General features: G+C 38.9%; 1 protein-coding gene and 1 pseudogene across 1 annotated transcript; both read left to right on the top strand.

Annotated features, from left to right (window-relative positions):
- The first annotated feature begins 3,971 nt into the window (after positions 1-3,971).
- Positions 3,972-5,000, top strand: LOC127104364 (uncharacterized). Its single transcript, XM_051041545.1, has one exon. It carries the CDS (start codon positions 3,972-3,974, stop codon positions 4,998-5,000), a length of 1,029 nt encoding a protein of 342 aa, XP_050897502.1.
- Positions 5,001-20,743: 15,743 nt separating this feature from the next.
- On the top strand, positions 20,744-20,843 carry LOC127109178 (uncharacterized; annotated as a pseudogene).
- The last annotated feature ends 341 nt before the right edge of the window (positions 20,844-21,184 follow it).

Raw genomic sequence — 21,184 nt, 5'->3', positions numbered from 1 at the left:
AACTCACCGTCGAGGAAAGGAACTTTCTTTCCATCGCTTACAAAAACGTGATCAGAGCACGACGCGCTTCGTGGAGGATCATCTCCTCCATCGAACAGAAGGAAGAAAGCAGAGGCAGCGACGAACACGCGACCGTCATCCGTGATTGCAGATCTAAGATCAAGACTGAACTTTCCAGCATCATTGACGAAGCGGTGTCGGTAAATCTCAAGTCATTTCTCTTCAACTCTGTTTACGCCATGTTGTTGCTGCTTGTGATTTTCTGTACATAGGTATACCCAAACAAGCATAATGTCAAAATTGTCATGAGCATTAAAAATACAGCGACATTGCAATGACCACTTTCTTATTGTTGATGTTTGTTTTAGTGTATAAGTTTATATGGTTTTGTTTATATCAGGCTGGGTTGTTTGATTGCTTCTTGCTCTGTTAAGGTTTTGTTGATTGTTTTCTTCCTCTGTTACATTGCAAACTTTATTTGGTATATGAACCTTGCGGTGTTCTGCATTGGGAAATATTTATGTGTGTCTACTGTTAGTCCTTGATCATGCTTTGTTTGGTTTTGACCTGTAATGTACGTTGCAATTTAGATCACACATATTATTTTTTACCCTAAACTGAACGCATCATATGAAGTTTTCCTGGCTACCATAGAATTTGATTACAAGTTACATAGTACTTTGTAGGTTATAGTGTAGTAATGGCTTGAAAAGCATGGTAATTTTGAAATATATTAATTCATATGGCCGAACGCGATCACTGGAAACCACAAATAACTCTGTTTAGCTTTTCAATTACTAATTGTTTGTGTACACTATTTTGTGATAAGATATGGAATATGTTGAGAGCAATACTGTAAATGAATTGAATGCCATTATCATACTTCATTATATTTTGAATTGGATTAAACTCTTGGGTCCAATGATTTCATGTTGCTACACCACCTAAAAATCAATATATCAAATGCATATTTTCCCCGAGTTTCAATCTTTACATACGACATTTCGATTCATTGTTGTCATTGTATAAACCGGTACCTAAGCACAATTTGTCACCGATTCAATTTTTAAAGTCAAAATTGTTACTAATTTGTTTTTTTCATAAGGAAAATATTATTAGTTGAATTTTTGATTAATTGTTTTTTTTAATTAATTAACCTTAATTAACTTAATTATTTGAGCCAATTAAATAATTTTGATAATTAGTTTTAATTAGTTTGATTAATCAAATTAGGTAAATTTTGATAATAATCAAAGGTTTTTTTTCTTTTCCATCACCATTTCATAATCCTTTCAAATTTCAATTTTATTTCAATTCATCATCCAACACAAACCAATTTCAAAAAGCACAAACAACAATTCTCGATCCAAGTATCGAGCCCATTTCAAAACACCCTTGTAAGCCGATTGCTCTTCGCATCGCCATCAACCTCACATAGCTTACTCTTGGGCTTTCTTACAATGAGACCTACTTGATTATTGATTAATCGAGTAGATGAAATAATACACAAAATAAACTCATTTCATTCACAAAATTCAAACATTTTCCAAACCATCTACTTTCAAAATAATTTCTCTTTTAAACATAAACTTGGGATGAAAAGGAGATAGGAAGCGTACGCTTCACTATTTCTCAATCACTCGAATAATTGGCGTACGCCATATTGCGCGAGTTCTTGTCATCCGATTAAATCTTAAACCACACAATCATTGTTCAAATCAAATATAACTTCTAAAGAATTTTCTCTTTTAAACATAAAATTTGGGTTGAAAAGGAGATAGGAAGCGTACGCTTCGCTATTTCTCAAGCACTTGAATAATTGGCGTACGCCATATTGCGCAAGTTCTTGTCACCCGATTAACACTTCAAATCATAATATTTCAAAACATTTCTACAAATTCCCAAATCCTACAAACATTTTATTCTACATTTCAGATGAAAAGAGGATAGGAGGCATACGCCTCACTATCTTTCGATCATTCGAATAATTGGCGTACGCCACATTGCTCGAATTTTCGTCATCAAATCAAAACCGCAATCGAATACAAACATCCAAACATATCTTTTACAATTTAAACCCCGGATGATAAAAGATGGGAGGCGTACGCCTCACCCTCTCTCGATTATTTGAATAATTGGCGTACGCCATATTGCACAAATTATCGACTTCCGACTAAAACACGTTAAATAAACTTGGATAAGGGAATAGGTGGCGCACGCCTCATTATTCCTTGAATAAGCAAGTAGGGGGGCGTACGCCTCACTACCGTGCATATTCAACATCCACAAACACAACTTTCAAAAATAATTCGAACGAAAAAGGAGTAGAAGGCGAACGCCTCGTTATTCCTCGAAAGTACTGAACGATTGGTGTACACCATATTGCTCAATCTTTCGTCGTTCTTCAAAAAACATCTCCAACAAATCTAACTAACTTCTCGCCCCCGAGCGATCGAAACCAATCAAACCCAAACACATCAAATCAACTCGTCACCCCCGCGTGACCAAAACCTCTTCAAAAGAACACTGTCAATCCTTTCTAATGCGCATAACAAACCAGTGCTTAAGCCTCCGCCGAGAGTAGACAAGCCAGCGTTTAGCCTTTAGAACGCCGACCTACACAGTCGTTCACAAAACAAAACACACCAAAACCGTAGTTGCCCGAACTACGAATGCTCTGATTTCCTTATTGCACCATAAGGATACGTAGGCAGGAGATTGCTGTATCTTCGCGAGCACACTAATAAAAAACCTCCCTGTTTTCCTTTTGAGGTCTTCATCCATCTCTATTCAATATTTAATTACTCGAAAAAAGCGAATAACAGTTAACTAACATTCAAATAGCAAATTAGACTAAAAGGTTCCCGTTGAGTACAACGGACGTGAGGGGTGCTAATACCTTCCCCTTGCGTAATCGACTCCCGAACCCGAATATGGTTGCGACGACCATTATTCTATTTTCTAAAAGGTTTTATCGATATTTTCCTATCCCTTTATTAGGGTAAATAAAGTTCGGTGGCGACTCTGTTCGAACATAAATTTTTTCCGCGACCATCGCGAGGAATCGTATTTTTCGAGATGCGACAGATGGCGACTCTGCTGGGGACCATAGCTCCAAGCAAGAGAGAGTCAAGCCTAACTTAGTCAATTTGCTATGAATGTTAGAATACCTCTTTTTATTTTCTTCTGTATATCTTGATGTATTATTTATGCTATGTAATTTATTCTGCTATTATGTGGGGTGATCTATGGTGTTTGACACATGTTGTGAGATAAGCTCCGTACCCGAGCTTTGAGAAGAACTTAGAACCCGGAGTTGTGTAGTATTGAACCGGGGGGTGTACACCTTATTGGGACAATACGAGAACTCCACCTAGAGTAGATCTGTTCAGAATTTCCATCATAATATGGCTAGCCCATTATTGCGAGGAAACGTTGAACATGGTCAATGACTCTGGGAACCTCATCTTAAACTGAAGTCCGTCTTCATGATTGGCGATCGTGTAGTATTGAACCGAAGGGTGTACACCCTGTTCGAACAATACGAGGATCCCACTCAGAGTAGATTGATTCAGAATTTCCATTTCGATGTGGCTAGCCCATTATTGCGATGGAAGACTGAACTTGGTCCATGACTCTAAGTTCTTATCATGAAAACGAACAACCTTATGAGCCATCCTTTTGTGTGTGGGGTAGAGAACATAAAACCTCCATATAGGGTGTACCATATGATACTCATGATATCCTGGATCCTAATTATACCTGCATTACATTTTCTTTGCATACAAATATAAAATTTCATGCATTCGCATTTCATCAGCATGGATTGCATATCATTTTCCAATACAAAAAAAACTCATCCCGTCCTTTTGCCAATTACCAGCAGGCTGATTTCCTGGCACTCGTACTGAACCTTTGAGAGCTACTGAAAGAAAAGGGAGCATTGAGAACATAATCAAGTTGAGTTGAAAATGGATATGAACAACATGAAAGGAAAGGTAGACCAGATGTTGGACGCTAGGCTAGCCCAATCAAAGAACAATTTTCAACATGGTGTCACAGAGAATGTTGGTTCCTCATCAGGCTTTACTGTAATTACCAACCAAATGTATGACCCTCTGTATGAATATAATCCTCCACAAGTGAACATTCCTACTCAATCCCAGTTGATGCCATTGACCAATCCTGATGTTGAAAGGCTTCATGCTCTTGAGGAGAGAGTCCGAGCAATGGATGTGAATGACAATTTTAGGCTTGATATGTGCTTAGTACCAGGCCTAATAATCCCCCCGAAATTCAAATTACCCAACTTCGAGAAGTATAAAGGGGATAGTTGTCCAAGGCACCATTTGGTGATGTTTTTCCGAAAAATGGTGTCACATACTCACGATGACAAGCTGATGATTCACTGTTTTCAAGACAGTTTGATTGGAGCATCATTGAGCTGGTATATGAAATTGAAAAGAAGCCATATTCAGTCATGGGAAGACTTAGCCAATGCTTTTTTGAAGCAGTACAACTACAACTTGGACATGGCTCCAGACCGAAGGCAGCTGCAAAGCTTATCCCAAAAGAGCAATGAATCTTTCAAAGGATATGCACAACGATGGAGAGAATTGGCAGCCCAAGTGCAACCACCACTCTTGGATAAGGAATTGGTTGACTTGTTTATGGATACCTTGCAGAGTCCTTACTTTGAAAGGATGGTAGGTAATGCATTATCAGACTTCGCCCACTTAGTGACAATTGGAGAACGCATCGAGAGTGCCCTAAAAAGCGGAAGAATCCAAGGCGCCTCGAGCAGCCAAGCTAGCGAGACAGAATCCCTCAACAATTCCCAAAAGGAAGAAGAGGATGAAACCAATGCAGTCATAACAGATGTCAGGAAACCAGCAACACCGAGAGCACCATACCAGCAACCATGGTCTGCTCCTTACGCAAATCAACGATCCCGTGGTCGAGGATATCAAAATCATCCTTTGAACCAATCTAGGCCTTGAAACAATCTGGAAAGAAGGAATGCTCCTCTCGATCCAATTCATATGTCATACAGTCAACTTCTACCATATTTGATTCAAAGTTCATTGGTGGATCCCAAGTCTCTCAGGCCATTGCCAGAACCATACCCACCTGGATATGACCCTGATGTGCAATGTGGATATCATGCCGGGTCAATAGGGCACTCGACCGAAGACTGCAACGCTTTCAAAGCCAAGGTTCAACAGTTGATTGACAAAAAATACATATCCTTTCCAGACGGAAATCTATTGGTGCACGTCAACCTCTCGTCTGAATAAGTTCAAAGACTTCAAGGGAGTATCTCATAAGGCCAGTGGTTCAAACAGGAAGACATCCTTAACATTGGCAATCATTGGAATGATTTGTTTTCATTTGCATTTATAATTTCTTTGTTGATTAAATGCTACTTGTTTTTAAATTTTGTTGTCTTTAATGGTAATATTAATGAAGTAATGACGCAAGTTTTGAACAAATTATCTCGCATTCGCTCATTTTTCTTTTCTTATAAAAAAAATACATCCATGTTCTCCACCTCACCTTGTTTATCAAACTGTTGTTTTAGCAAAATTGGAGGGAGGATGACGAAAATAAAATACCCATAATTGTTGACTGTATGCTTTTAGATAAGATCCTGCTGATGATGTACAGGCATTGTTTCAAATTCCCAAACACTGGAGAGATAAGGAGTTAATCCCTAGTCAACCACTTTGAGCCTAGAAGTAGGTGTTTCTTTCAGATCTACAAACCCTCACATTTAACCTGGGGCAGGGTAGTGTTCAGTTAATCTGACTATGCATTCAAATTAAAAGATGAAGTATCCCGTTTGTGGATCAACTACATGACATTCTTCGCACACATCATAAAGTGTCGAAGGAACCTTGAAAAATCCAAAAGTTATGGTGGTTGTTCTTCAATGACCATTGACTTGGCAGTCACAACCTATCAAAAATAAAATCAAAGAAAAGTCCGCTAAGTCGAACACCCAAGAGGCGACTTAGGCAAAAATTAGGGCAATCCCGATGGACTAAAAGCTTCAAAAGCGGTCCATGCAAAAGTTAGGGATCAAAACAAAAATCAAAAAGAGGTCACGAAAATCCTCAGCAAAACCAAAACAAGATTCAGTGACCACCATACCAAAATCAAATGGTCACCGACATCCAAAAAAATGAAATAAGGTGGCTGCCATTTCAAGAGACCTTGAATTACCATCTTTATCCTTACACCTTTAAAACTCTCTTAAAAGATGAATGTGTATGTTGAATTAATTGAGCGTAGGATTGGAGTTTGTCAAGAAGAAGGGTGGGTACAAAAATAATTTTGAGCCTCATATCCTTTGTTTCGATAACCATGAACCAGACCACGTTACAACCCATAAAAGACCTAATTGAAGCAGGGTTATTTCTGAAAGCATATTACAGCAATGTTGCGTAAACTGACTCCTAAAAGTTTTGCTAACCATCTACTTTGGTATAATCTTCTTGCTGTAATCTTTCATATTGTTAAACCAAAATTGCGCTTGGACTCATGGTCCATTCGCCACACACTATCACAGCATTCAAATAAATGATTTTTCAAAACCTGCATGAGTATCGCATTAAAATTACCATTTCTGAATAAACAATTTTAACTGCAAGTCAGTACCTAGCGTCAAGGAAATTCCAACAATAAGGAACAATCAGAGGAACTTGGACATTCGTTGGTGCTGACCCGAATCAAGACTACCTCATAATCCATGAATCAGGGGCATGCCACCCAAAAACAACAGTTGATCGGAGGAAGATTACTCCAGGAATCATTCAGCCTGAAACAGTCTCCAAACATCTGTTAATCAGGGGAAAGTCATTTCAAGAATCAGTTGATCTATACCAAATCATCTCAAGACTCTATTAACTATGGGCATATCACCTAGAGGATTTATTGACCCAGGGGCAGACCCCCTCAATATTCAGTTAGGGTGAGTTAAGTCGCTTCAACGCTCATACCGGGGCAAGCTACCTCAAGAGCACAGAAAAGTCAACCACTCCAAGAGTCGATTAACCAAGGATAAATCCTTTCATGGATCAAAATTCTGGGGCAAGCCGTCTCCAAATTATGGTACAATTTCTTTCAAAATTCTTTCAAGGTAAACATTTTGCATAAACCCATCACATTGGGGCAAGATGAGCCATACAAGAGCGAGCCCTCTCCATGTTTTCAAGCAGTTCAGGCAAAAGCTTTTTCCGCAAGTCAACTGCAGAGTTCAAGATGAGTGTCGGGGAATCATGATATCACCCCATAAAATAACCTGTTGACAGACAGAAGCCTTCCTACAAAGAACATTCTCTTCCAATACCCACGCAGGGGCATTTTGAAAGCCTTCAAATCATTACATAAATCATCCTCATGCATCAGTCATGTCGCTTTGCTTTAACATAAAGCTATGCATATCATAGCATTCATCGGGTCTAACCCCATAACATTGAACCTGACACCAAAGCCCAACATCGCTTGACAATTCAAAGTCCAGTTCCTGTTTGGCAAACCTTTCCAAAGTCCAATTCTCGTTTGGCATTTTTATTTCAAAGTCCAGTTCCCGTCTGGCAAACCTTTCCAAAGTCCAATTCTCGTTTGGCATTTTATTTCAAAGTCCAGTTCCCGTCTGACAAACCTTTCCAAAGTCCAATTCTCGTTTGGCATTTTATTTCAAAGCCCAGTTCCCGTCTGGCAAACCTTTTCAAAGTCCAGTTCCCGTCTAGAAATTTATTTCAAAGCCCAGTTCCCGTCTGGCAATTCATTTCAAGGTCCAGTTCTCGTATGGCAACTTATTCTAAAGTCCAGTTCCCGTCTGGCGAACTATATCAAAAATCATTTTCCAAATACCAGTTCTCGTCTGGTAAATTATCTCTTAATACCAGTTCTCGTCTGGTAGGTCACCTATTTCAATACCAGTTCTCGTCTGGTAGTCTTTTTTTCGTAACCAGTTCTCGTCTGGTAGCCCACTTTAAAAGTCAGTTCCCGTCTGACAAACAAAAACAAAGTCAGTCTCGTCTGACATGTCATTTATTTTCACCAGTTCTCGTCTGGTGACATATCCTTCAAGTTCTGTTCTCATCTGACAGTTCAATATTGTTCACCAATTCTCATTTCGCAATTCCCATTTAAAGTCCAACCTCATTGGCAATCAAGAATAAAACCCTACAAAAACATCCAATTACCCCAATTGCATTCCCACATGCATCACATGCATCATTTCATGCATAATTTTCCTGCCAAACAGGAAGATTCATCAAATACAATCCTATCAATCATCAGCATACCCATGCATAAGCACTCCCGTCAAAACGGAAATTTCATAAAAAATGAATAAAATTACTTGCATTCATACATACACATCCTAAATATCCCCAGCAACTGCATCCCTTCATGCATCTAATGCATCATCTCATGCATGGCATTGCTACCCAAAGTGGAACATCATACAAACATAAAATATCAAGATCCAGGGTTGTCCATATGTATCCCGGACTTTCCTCATTTAATTCAATAGAGTTATTACCTTGCATGTGCTCGTGGAATTATTTCCCATCCAGTCACTCTTCGACTTTGTGATTAATAATGATATTTCCCAACATCTTTGCTATCATTGCTCCCCAAGCAGAGGTTACCCTAAAAAGTCTCTTATGAGCTTTTCCACTGCAGAGCATTTATAGTAAATCTCCTCCAAAAGGAGTCTCGTCTAAAATATTTCCCCCAACAGATAAACATTTGAGATACTGCTTCATTTATATGGAGAATCTCAGTTGTCTGTTTGAGATACTGCTTCATCAATATGAAGAGTCTCATTCAGTTTTTTAGAGATACTGCTCTAGTATCCTCGAAGAGTCTTAGATTTAATTAAGGTATCATTCCCTTGTTCGGAATATCTTAATTCTATCAGATAAGATGCTGCTTCGACTCGATACAGAGAATCTCATTTCTGCTATTTGAGATGCTGCTTCATCAATATGAAGAGTCTCATCCATTTTTAGAGATACTGCTCTAGGTATCCTCGGAGAATCTTAGATACGATTGAGGTATCATTCCCTTGTCGGAATATCTCAATTATATCATATAAGGTACTGTTTCGTTGATCCTCAGAGAATCTCGTGCGCTCAAATCGAGACACTGATCTGCTAATTATCAGAAAGTCTTAGATACAGTTGAGGTATCATTCCATTACTGGAATATCTCGATTATGACATCCAAGATACTGTTCTGACGATTCCCAGATAGTCTCGACTGTTTCATTTACCTCATTTTACCTTTCTTACTGTATTTCCCACTGCATTTTTCTTTCTGCATTTCTCCATTGCATTTCGAAGGACAAAATTCGGGTCTTTTCGTATTTAATTATCTTCCACCACGAATGTACGAAGCCTGTTGTCATTCATACTTTCTGGTTCAAGGTAATTAAATAGGGGCAGCTGTCATACCCCAATTTTGTCCGGGCATATTTAAATTTTCACAGAATTGATTTCATTTTATTTTTGCATCATATCCATATCATTACATACATTGCATCATGAATAAATACCTGAAATGTCAGTCAGAATGAATTTATTTGAGAATACAGACAAATCGGTTGAATCGCTAAAATTCGAGGAAAGACTGTATTTTTTAATAAGTATGTTTTGTCCTGACAATTTTAGTGTGACCGATTTAATTTTCCGAACAAATTGGTACTCATTTTTCTATTTCTAAGTGGTCAACATTTTTGTTTAGTTATTTAATTAAAATAATTAAAATTTGTTTAAATTAAATATTAGTTAGTTTTTTATGGTTTGTTATTTAAATGAATAATAGTTATGGAAAATATATATATATATTTGCATTGGATCCTCTTTTGTTTTTATAAAAAAAAAAACAAATAAATAAATAGCAAAAAGAATCCAAAGAGGATCTACTCCCAACGGTCTGCCAGACACCTCACCCCACTAAGTTCCCACTCACATTCCACTCTTCCACTCTCATTCCTCAGCACATGTTGAATAAAACAAAAAAAGAAAAGGATAAAAGAAAAAGACCTCTCTTTCATTCACTGACACTCTCTCACGCCTACCTTACTCTATCTCTCACTCTCAGCTCACAAACAATCACATGCCTACCTCACTCTCCCTCTCTTAGAGACAACACGACTATTCGTCTTCCATCTCTCACAATCCCTCAAAAAACCCTAGCCGCTTCCATCTTCATCTCCAATCATCACCTCGCACCGTCACCCTTCATTCTTCATCATCAAACCAAAATCGCCCCCCACTAAACCGGCGAAATCCACAAAACCTAATCTCTCCGTCTTCGTCACAATCGCTAACCACCGCGAAACCCTCTTCAAACCGCCGTCACCTCCATTAAAACCACCTTCAACCCATTCGCAAACCCTCAACGACTCATTCCGACTTCACATCACTAAACCGCCGCCGTCGAAATTGAGGAACTCACCGTCGAGGAAAGGAACTTTCTTTCCATCGCTTACAAAAACGTGATCAGAGCACGACGCGCTTCGTGGAGGATCATCTCCTCCATCGAACAGAAGGAAGAAAGCAGAGGCAGCGACGAACACGTGACCGTCATCCGTGATTGCAGATCTAAGATCAAGACTGAACTTTCCAGCATCATTGACGAAGCGGTGTCGGTAAATCTCAAGTCATTTCTCTTCAACTCTGTTTACGCCATGTTGTTGCTGCTTGTGATTTTCTGTACATAGGTATACCCAAACAAGCATAATGTCAAAATTGTCATGAGCATTAAAAATACAGCGACATTGCAATGGCCACTTTCTTATTGTTGATGTTTGTTTTAGTGTATAAGTTTATATGGTTTTGTTTATATCAGGCTGGGTTGTTTGATTGCTTCTTGCTCTGTTAAGGTTTTGTTGATTGTTTTCTTCCTCTGTTACATTGCAAACTTTATTTGGTATATGAACCTTGCGGTGTTCTGCATTGGGAAATATTTATGTGTGTCTACTGTTAGTCCTTGATCATGCTTTGTTTGGTTTTGACCTGTAATGTACGTTGCAATTTAGATCACACATATTATTTTTTACCCTAAACTGAACGCATCATATGAAGTTTTCCTGGCTACCATAGAATTTGATTACAAGTTACATAGTACTTTGTAGGTTATAGTGTAGTAATGGCTTGAAAAGCATGGTAATTTTGAAATATATTAATTCATATGGCCGAACGCGATCACTGGAAACCACAAATAACTCTGTTTAGCTTTTCAATTACTAATTGTTTGTGTACACTATTTTGTGATAAGATATGGAATATGTTGAGAGCAATACTGTAAATGAATTGAATGCCATTATCATACTTCATTATATTTTGAATTGGATTAAACTCTTGGGTCCAATGATTTCATGTTGCTACACCACCTAAAAATCAATATATCAAATGCATATTTTCCCCGAGTTTCAATCTTTACATACGACATTTCGATTCATTGTTGTCATTGTATAAACCGGTACCTAAGCACAATTTGTCACCGATTCAATTTTTAAAGTCAAAATTGTTACTAATTTGTTTTTTTCATAAGGAAAATATTATTAGTTGAATTTTTGATTAATTGTTTTTTTTAATTAATTAACCTTAATTAACTTAATTATTTGAGCCAATTAAATAATTTTGATAATTAGTTTTAATTAGTTTGATTAATCAAATTAGGTAAATTTTGATAATAATCAAAGGTTTTTTTTCTTTTCCATCACCATTTCATAATCCTTTCAAATTTCAATTTTATTTCAATTCATCATCCAACACAAACCAATTTCAAAAAGCACAAACAACAATTCTCGATCCAAGTATCGAGCCCATTTCAAAACACCCTTGTAAGCCGATTGCTCTTCGCATCGCCATCAACCTCACATAGCTTACTCTTGGGCTTTCTTACAATGAGACCTACTTGATTATTGATTAATCGAGTAGATGAAATAATACACAAAATAAACTCATTTCATTCACAAAATTCAAACATTTTCCAAACCATCTACTTTCAAAAGAATTTCTCTTTTAAACATAAACTTGGGATGAAAAGGAGATAGGAAGCGTACGCTTCACTATTTCTCAAGCACTCGAATAATTGGCGTACGCCATATTGCGCGAGTTCTTGTCATCCGATTAAATCTTAAACCACACAATCATTGTTCAAATCAAATATAACTTCTAAAGAATTTTCTCTTTTAAACATAAAATTTGGGTTGAAAAGGAGATAGGAAGCGTACGCTTCGCTATTTCTCAAGCACTTGAATAATTGGCGTACGCCATATTGCGCAAGTTCTTGTCACCCGATTAACACTTCAAATCATAATATTTCAAAACATTTCTACAAATTCCCAAATCCTACAAACATTTTATTCTACATTTCAGATGAAAAGAGGATAGGAGGCATACGCCTCACTATCTTTCGATCATTCGAATAATTGGCGTACGCCACATTGCTCGAATTTTCGTCATCAAATCAAAACCGCAATCGAATACAAACATCCAAACATATCTTTTACAATTTAAACCCCGGATGATAAAAGATGGGAGGCGTACGCCTCACCCTCTCTCGATTATTTGAATAATTGGCGTACGCCATATTGCACAAATTATCGACTTCCGACTAAAACACGTTAAATAAACTTGGATAAGGGAATAGGTGGCGCACGCCTCATTATTCCTTGAATAAGCAAGTAGGGGGGCGTACGCCTCACTACCGTGCATATTCAACATCCACAAACACAACTTTCAAAAATAATTCGAACGAAAAAGGAGTAGAAGGCGAACGCCTCGTTATTCCTCGAAAGTACTGAACGATTGGTGTACACCATATTGCTCAATCTTTCGTCGTTCTTCAAAAAACATCTCCAACAAATCTAACTAACTTCTCGCCCCCGAGCGATCGAAACCAATCAAACCCAAACACATCAAATCAACTCGTCACCCCCGCGTGACCAAAACCTCTTCAAAAGAACACTGTCAATCCTTTCTAATGCGCATAACAAACCAGTGCTTAAGCCTCCGCCGAGAGTAGACAAGCCAGCGTTTAGCCTTTAGAACGCCGACCTACACAGTCGTTCACAAAACAAAACACACCAAAACCGTAGTTGCCCGAACTACGAATGCTCTGATTTCCTTATTGCACCATAAGGATACGTAGGCAGGAGATTGCTGTATCCTTGCGAGCACACTAATAAAAAACCTCCCTGTTTTCCTTTTGAGGTCTTCATCCATCTCTATTCAATATTTAATTACTCGAAAAAAGCGAATAACAGTTAACTAACATTCAAATAGCAAATTAGACTAAAAGGTTCCCGTTGAGTACAACGGACGTGAGGGGTGCTAATACCTTCCCCTTGCGTAATCGACTCCCGAACCCGAATATGGTTGCGACGACCATTATTCTATTTTCTAAAAGGTTTTATCGATATTTTCCTATCCCTTTATTAGGGTAAATAAAGTTCGGTGGCGACTCTGTTCGAACATAAATTTTTTCCGCGACCATCGCGAGGAATCGTATTTTTCGAGATGCGACAATGGGTAGGTGGGTTGATTATGAGTGCAAAGGAAGGTTAAGTCGGCTAGGCGGAGCATCCATTCGATACCTTGGAGTAATCCTAATTGTTGTAAACAAGTTAAATCGGGATACCTGGTGGAAACGACGCCTCGCTGTTGGAAACGCTCGAATTGCTCCCTTTGATAATTTTCATCTTCGGATCGGAAGATGATATTTCCGAAATTCTGATTTCCTGCCATTGTGATGAATGAATTTTGAAGGAGTGATTTGGAAAGAAAAGAAATGTATTTGATATTAGAGAATGGTTTGTGGTGAATGAAGGAAGGTTTGGTGGGTATTTATAGGAAAAGAATTTGGAAGTTGGAAAGGAGGTGGTTGAAAAGTGAATAAATGTGGGTAAATGTGAATAAATGGGGAAGGTAAAAAGTTGAAGGGGTGTAACGTTCGTCTCTAACGGCTCCTTAACGTTCACCTAGTCTGAAGGGTGTTACGCTCGTTACAGGTGCATGACGGGCGTCACAGGTTCTTAGTGTGACGTCCGTGACAGAATGTGTGACGCTCGTCACACTGTCTGTTTGGCTAATATTCAGCTAGCGTCCTTCAGGTAAGTTATTATATATTGTTATTTTTTTGTTTGTTTGCTACTGATTGATTTATTCTGCAATTTAATTTCTCCTGCATGCTTATTTTACTTTGTATAATAATAAGTCATAGGTAGCAACAGTAGAGAACATAATAGCTATTGCATAATAAAATTAAATAAATAGCTTCAATAAAATGATCATAATGTAATATTGGAAAGAAGAACAAAAGAAATGCGAAAAGGAAACAAATGCGAACATGAATTCAAATAACATTAATGAATAATCTAGCTTAAAACTAAATAACTAAGAAAAACAAATGAATACTATCCATCTGCACGATCTCTGGCCGGAGGAGCAAAAGAGTTAACACGATGTAGCAACTCGTGAAACTGATCTGTCATACTGCTCATGTACCCTAGAACTTCGTGTCTCATGTCAGTAAATTCTTCTCTGAGGGCGCCTTGTTCTGACATCAAAGCTTCAATGGCGGTGTTGTAATCAGTTCCGGGCATATGATGCCGGAGGTCGGATACTGCTGATTCTTCGGTCTGAACAGGCTGAGGAGGAGGGTCAATATCATAATAGCCAGATGGTGTCTGAGGGTCAGATTCAGCATGAGGGATCTGGTCATCATAAGTCTCATAGTCATCACAAATCTCATAGTCCTGGATGGATTCAGTGGATCTAGCCGGAGAGGGGGTTTCGTTCAGGTTGTAGAGCCAGTTACTGCGGTTATGAACACTAGTCCTAGGATCGGGCATGGTGAATAGGCAAAGAATTTGGTTATCAATAATAAGCTCAAACTCGTCAGACCCTAGGTTTGCTATAAACATAGTGTTGAAGAGGAAGGGTATACTCATAGTAGTAATGCCACAAAAAGGGCTTAGGTCAAGCATAGGCTGACGTAATCCAATAGCATTACCTATCATAGTTATCAAACCGCCTATTCGGATTGGTGCTCGCTCATCCTGGATAAGGTGGTCCAAATTAGCTAACATAAAAGTGGCACCGTTTACTGGACGGTTCTGGGAAGCACAAAATATGATGAAGAGTTCATCACGTGAAACTGAAGTACTATTTGGCTTCTTCCCAAATAAAGTGTGGGTCAGGATCTTATGGAAATAGCGAAAGGCCGGGTTGTGTATGTTTCCAGAGAGAAACTCATGTTCCTCGGGCTCGTCATTTCCAGTCAACTTACCCCAAAAGTGTTCAAGTTCTCTATATTCAAAAAGTTCTTCCTGGCTTACTATGAATGTGTCAAAGGAGGTAGGAAAACCCAAAAGGTTGGTAAAGTCTCTAATATTAAATTGGTACTCCATGTTGAACATTCTGAACTGGATAAAACCTCTGCTAATTCCTTTTCCATGGCTGGGTAGATAGATTAATGAGCTAAGGAATTCTAGTGTGAGTCTCCGGTAGGTGGTGAAATGTCTTAGGATAGGGGATGTCTCCCATCCTATCTGATTCAGCAAATACAGGACACTTTGTCTCAGTCCAAGGGCAGTCATAGCCCAATCATCAGTATATAAACTAGGTAGCATCTCTCTAGTGGCTAGTTCTTCAAACTTTTGTTTCTGAGCCATTCCTCTGAATTTGATACCCATACGATCAATATGTCCCATCTGGTTAGTGTTAGCTAGAGAAAAGAAAACATGAGTTTTAGTCAGGATTTGGCCAAATGCCGAAAGAAGAAAAAATTATTATTAAATTAAAATGAATTAGGAATGAATACTAAACAGAAATTAAAAGAATAATTAAGGAAGAAATAGGAAGATAATAATAATAATATAAGGAAATAATAAAATAATTGTGGGTTGTCTCCCACTAAGCGCTTTGTTTAAATGTCGCAAGCTCGACAAAGAAACTGTTAAATATAATCTATTAATCCTGGAGGCATTTCGTCTAAGTGTAGGATTTGCGAATCTCCATTGGTTTCCGCATAGTGATAGTGTTTTAGACGTTGCCCGTTTACGGTGAACGGTTCTGTGGATTTGCCTTTAATTTCTATCGCTCCATTGGGAAAGATGTTAGTGATATGAAAAGGACCTGACCATCTAGATCGTAGTTTTCCCGAGAATAACTTTAGTCTAGAGTTAAATAAAAGGACTGCGTCGCCTTGCTTGAAGATTTTCCTTGATATACGCTTGTCATGCCATTGTTTTGTTCTTTCTTTGTAGATTCTGGCATTTTCGTAGGCGTCTCTTCTGAGTTCCTCTAATTCGTTTATGTCAAGGATTCTCTTTTCACCCGCGGCTTTATAGTTTAGATTCAGATTTCTAATAGTCCAATAGGCTTTATGTTCTAATTCTACCGGGAGGTGGCAGGATTTTCCATATATGAGCTTAAATGGGGTCGTCCCTATGGGGGTTTTATAAGCAGTTCGGTATGCCCACAAAGCTTCTGGTAATTTCAACGACCAGTCTTTCCTTGAAGTGGCGACTGTTTTTTCTAGTATTTGCTTGATTTCTCTGTTAGATACTTCCACTTGTCCACTGGTCTGAGGGTGGTAAGGTGTCGCTATCCTATGTCTCACGCCATATTTAAACAATAACTTTTCGAGTACCTTGGATATAAAGTGCGATCCACCATCACTGACTACTATTCTTGGGATGCCAAATCTCGGAAATATTATATTCTTAAAGAGTCTAGTTACTACTCGGGTGTCATTTGTTGGAGAAGCTATAGCTTCGATCCATTTTGATACGTAGTCAACTGCCACGAGTATGTATTTGTTACCGAAAGAGGGTGGAAAAGGTCCCATGAAGTCTATTCCCCACACGTCGAAGATCTCCACTTCCAAAATACCTTTTTGTGGCATCTCGTCACGTCTAGATATGTTTCCTGTACGTTGACATCTGTCACATTCCTTAATAGCCGCATGCACGTCCTTCCATATAGTTGGCCAATAAAAGCCGGCTTGTAGGATTTTAGAGCAGGTCTTGGATGTACTTGTGTGTCCACCATAAGGAGCGGAGTGGCAGTGTTGGATTATATTTTCCACCTCTTCTTCGGGTATACATCGACGGAAAATACCATCTGGGCCCCTTTTGAAAAGTAAAGGATCATCCCAGTAATAGTGTTTTATATCGTAGAAGAATCGTTTCTTCTGCTGGTAAGATAAAGTGGGCGGAACTATTCCGGCAGCTAAATAATTGACGAGATCAGCGTACCATGGTGTGACAGATATAGCTAAGGTGGTTTCTGCTTGCGTGTCGGAGTTGTTCTCTTCCAAAGTAGCTATAAGTTTATCGTACGAGAAATCATCGTTAATTGAGGTTCTTTCCGGTTCAAGGTTCTCAAGTCTAGAGAGGTGGTCTGCTACTACGTTTTCAGTTCCTTTCTTGTCTTTGATTTCTAAATCGAACTCTTGTAGCAACAAGATCCATCTTAGGAGTCTAGGTTTAGCATCCTTTTTTGTTAAAAGGTACTTGATAGCAGCGTGATCAGTGTAAACTATTATTTTGGCTCCGACCAAGTAAGAACGAAATTTATCTAGCGCAAATACAACTGCTAGGAGTTCTTTCTCGGTAGTGGCGTAATTCATTTGCGCTTCATCCAGGGTTCTACTTGCATAATATATAACGTGAAGCTTTTTATCCTTTCGTTGTCCTAAAACAGCACCTACAGCATAATCGCTGGCATCACACATTATTTCGAATGGTTCATTCCAGTCGGGTGTCTGCATTATGGGTGCGGAGATCAATGCTTGCTTAAGCGCTTGAAATGCTTTTAAACAGTTATCGTCGAATATGAAATCAGCATCTTTCATCAATAGTCCGGTTAAAGGTTTAGTTATCTTAGAGAAGTCTTTGATGAATCGTCGGTAAAAACCGGCGTGTCCTAAGAAGCTTCGTACTTCTCTCACAGTTTTCGGGGGTTGAAGGTTTTCGATTACCTCTATTTTGGCTTTGTCTACTTCAATTCCTCTGTTCGAGATGATGTGTCCTAAAACAATTCCTTCTTGTACCATAAAATGGCACTTCTCCCAGTTAAGTACTAAGTTTACTTTCACACATCGCTCAAGAACTCTTTCTAGGTTTTCAAGGCATTCTTTAAAACTTTGTCCGTATACGGAAAAGTCATCCATAAATACTTCCATGATGTTTTCGAGAAAGTTGGCGAAAATTGCCATCATGCATCTTTGAAAGGTTGCAGGAGCATTACACAGGCCAAACGGCATTCGTCTATAAGCGAAGGTACCAAAAGGGCACGTGAACGTTGTCTTTTCTTGGTCATCAGGGTGAATTGGTATTTGAAAGAAGCCTGAATAACCGTCTAGATAACAGAAATGCGAATGTTTTGCTAATCGTTCTAACATCTGGTCAATGAATGGTAAAGGGAAATGATCTTTTCGGGTTGCTTTGTTTAGTTTCCTATAGTCAATGCACATTCTCCATCCCGATTCGATTTGTTTAGTTATAGTTTCCCCTTTTTTGTTTTCAATAACGGTTATGCCTCCTTTCTTTGGTACTATGTGTACAGGACTAACCCATTTGCTATCAGATATAGGATATATAATACCTGCTTCTAATAACTTGGTTATTTCCTTCTTTACTACCTCACTCAGGATCGGATTTAGTCTCCTCTGGTGTTCCCTAGAGGTTTTACAGTCTTCTTCTAACATGATGCGGTGCATACAAATAGAAGGACTTATTCCTTTAAGATCGGTGATGTGGTAACCTAGTGCGGTTGGATACTTTCTTAAGATATGTAGGAGTTTTTCTGTTTCGAGTCTTCCTAGGTCTGCATTAACTATCACAGGTCGTTCAAGTTCTAAATCTAGGAATTCATATCTCAGATTTTTGGGAAGTGTTTTCAGGTCAAGGGTTGGTTTGTTTAGACATTGCGTGGGGTCCGGTGTTATTGCTAAACATTGGTTAGATTTGTCTTTTAAAAGATAGTCTGATGATTTGTCTTCTCCTAACTCTGCTTCTTTTATGCATTCATCGATGATATCCATGAAGTAACATGTATCTTCTATTGCAGGTGCTTTCAAGAATTGGGAAAGAATGAACTCAATTTTCTCTTCACCTACTTCGAAGGTGAGTCGTCCTCGTTTTACGTCTATGATTGCACCGGCAGTTGCTAAAAACGGTCTTCCCAGTATAATGGGTGTAATATCATCTTCTCTAATGTCCATAATTGTAAAATCAGTTGGAATGTAGAATTGACCTATGCGTACGGGAACGTTTTCAAGAATTCCTACAGGATATTTGATGGAACGATCTGCTAGTTGCACAGACATTTTGGTTGGTCTTAATTCTCCCATTTCCAGTTTCTTACATATGGATAAAGGCATAACGCTAATTCCGGCTCCTAAATCGCATAAGGCTTTATCGATGACAAATTTTCCTATGTGACAGGGTATAGAGAAACTACCCGGATCCTTGAGTTTAGGAGGCATGTTTTGGATTATAGCGCTACATTCGGCAGGGAGTGTAACGGTTTCACTATCTTCAAGTTTCCTCTTATTAGAAAGAATTTCTTTTAAGAATTTAGCATAGGAGGGCATCTGCGTAATAGCTTCGGTGAACGGAATTGTAACGTTTAATTGTTTAAGGAGATCAACAAATTTTCTAAATTGGCCCGCATCTTTGGTTTTAACAAGCCTTTGAGGGTAAGGGATAGGTGGTTTGTAAGGTGGTGGAGGTACATAAGGTTCCTTCTTTTCTAGGGTTTCCTTATTACTCTCTTCCTTTTCCTTAGGTTCACTTTCCTCAGTTGATTTCTTAGGGTTTTGGTTTTCTATCCTTAGATCAGACGGTCCTTCCACTTCCGTTCCACTTCTTAATATAATTGCATGAGCGTGGCTTCTCGGGTTAGGTTGGGGCTGTCCAGGGAATGTACCAGTTGGGGCAGCAGTAGGTGCTTGTTGTTGGGCTACTTGTGATATTTGTGTTTCCAGCATTTTGTTATGGGTAGCCAGGGCATCTACTTTGCTTGCTAGTTGTTTAAGTTGTTCACCAGTGTGTACATTCTGGTTTAAAAAATCTTTATTGGTTTGTTGTTGGGAAGCTATAAAGTTTTCCATCATGATTTCCAAGTTGGATTTCCTAGGGGCGTTATTGTTAGGCATGGATGGGTTCGGTTTCTGATATCCCGGAGGTATAGCTGGGGCTTGATTTTGAGACTGTCCAGGTGCGTACAAAGCATTATTACTCTTATACGAAAAGTTTGGATGGTTCTTCCAATTTGAGTTATAGGTATTCGAGTAGGGGCTTCCTTGAGCATAGTTTACTTGCTCTGCTTGGATTCCTGTCAAGAGTTGACAATCCGTAGGAGTGTGACCTTGGATTCCACAGACCTCGCAATTCTGAGTTATAGCAACCACGGCGGCTGGAGGTGATACATTTAAACTTTCAATTTTCTGGACCAAAGCATCCACTTTTGCATTAACGTGATCAAGGTTACTTATCTCGTACATGCCAGTTTTCGTTTGAGGTTTTTCCACCATTGTTCATTCGGTTCCCCACTGATAGTGGTTTTGGGCCATGCTTTCGATAAGCTGGTAAGCATCAGCATAAGGTTTGTTCATTAGTGCACCACCTGCAGCGGCGTCTATTGTTAACCTTGTGTTGTACAAGAGACCATTATAAAATGTGTGAATTACTAACCAGTCTTCCAAACCATGGTGTGGGCAAAGTCTCATCATGTCTTTGTATCTTTCCCATGCTTCGAAAAGAGACTCGTTGTCTTTCTGTTTAAATCCGTTTATCTGGGCTCTTAACATAGCTGTTTTGCTGGGCGGAAAGTATCGGGCAAGAAAAACTTTCTTCAACTCGTTCCATGTGGTGACAGAGTTTGAAGGGAGAGACTGAAGCCATCTTCTAGCGCTATCTCTTAATGAGAAAGGAAAAAGACGAAGTCGAATTGCCTCCGAAGTGACACCATTAGCTTTAACAGTATCAGCGTATTGGACAAATACGGATAAATGAAGGTTTGGATCCTCGGTAGGATTTCCAGAGAATTGGTTCTGTTGCACAGCCTGCAACAGCGAAGGTTTAAGTTCGAAGTTGTTTGCTTCGATTGCGGGTGGAGCAATACTTGAATGCGGCTCATCTTGC

Source organism: Lathyrus oleraceus, chromosome 7 (assembly GCF_024323335.1).
Source record: "Lathyrus oleraceus cultivar Zhongwan6 chromosome 7, CAAS_Psat_ZW6_1.0, whole genome shotgun sequence".
Taxonomy (NCBI): Eukaryota; Viridiplantae; Streptophyta; class Magnoliopsida; order Fabales; family Fabaceae; genus Lathyrus; species Lathyrus oleraceus.
The sequence above is the reverse complement of the archived record's forward strand: the minus strand, read 5'-3'. Positions and strand labels throughout refer to the sequence as shown.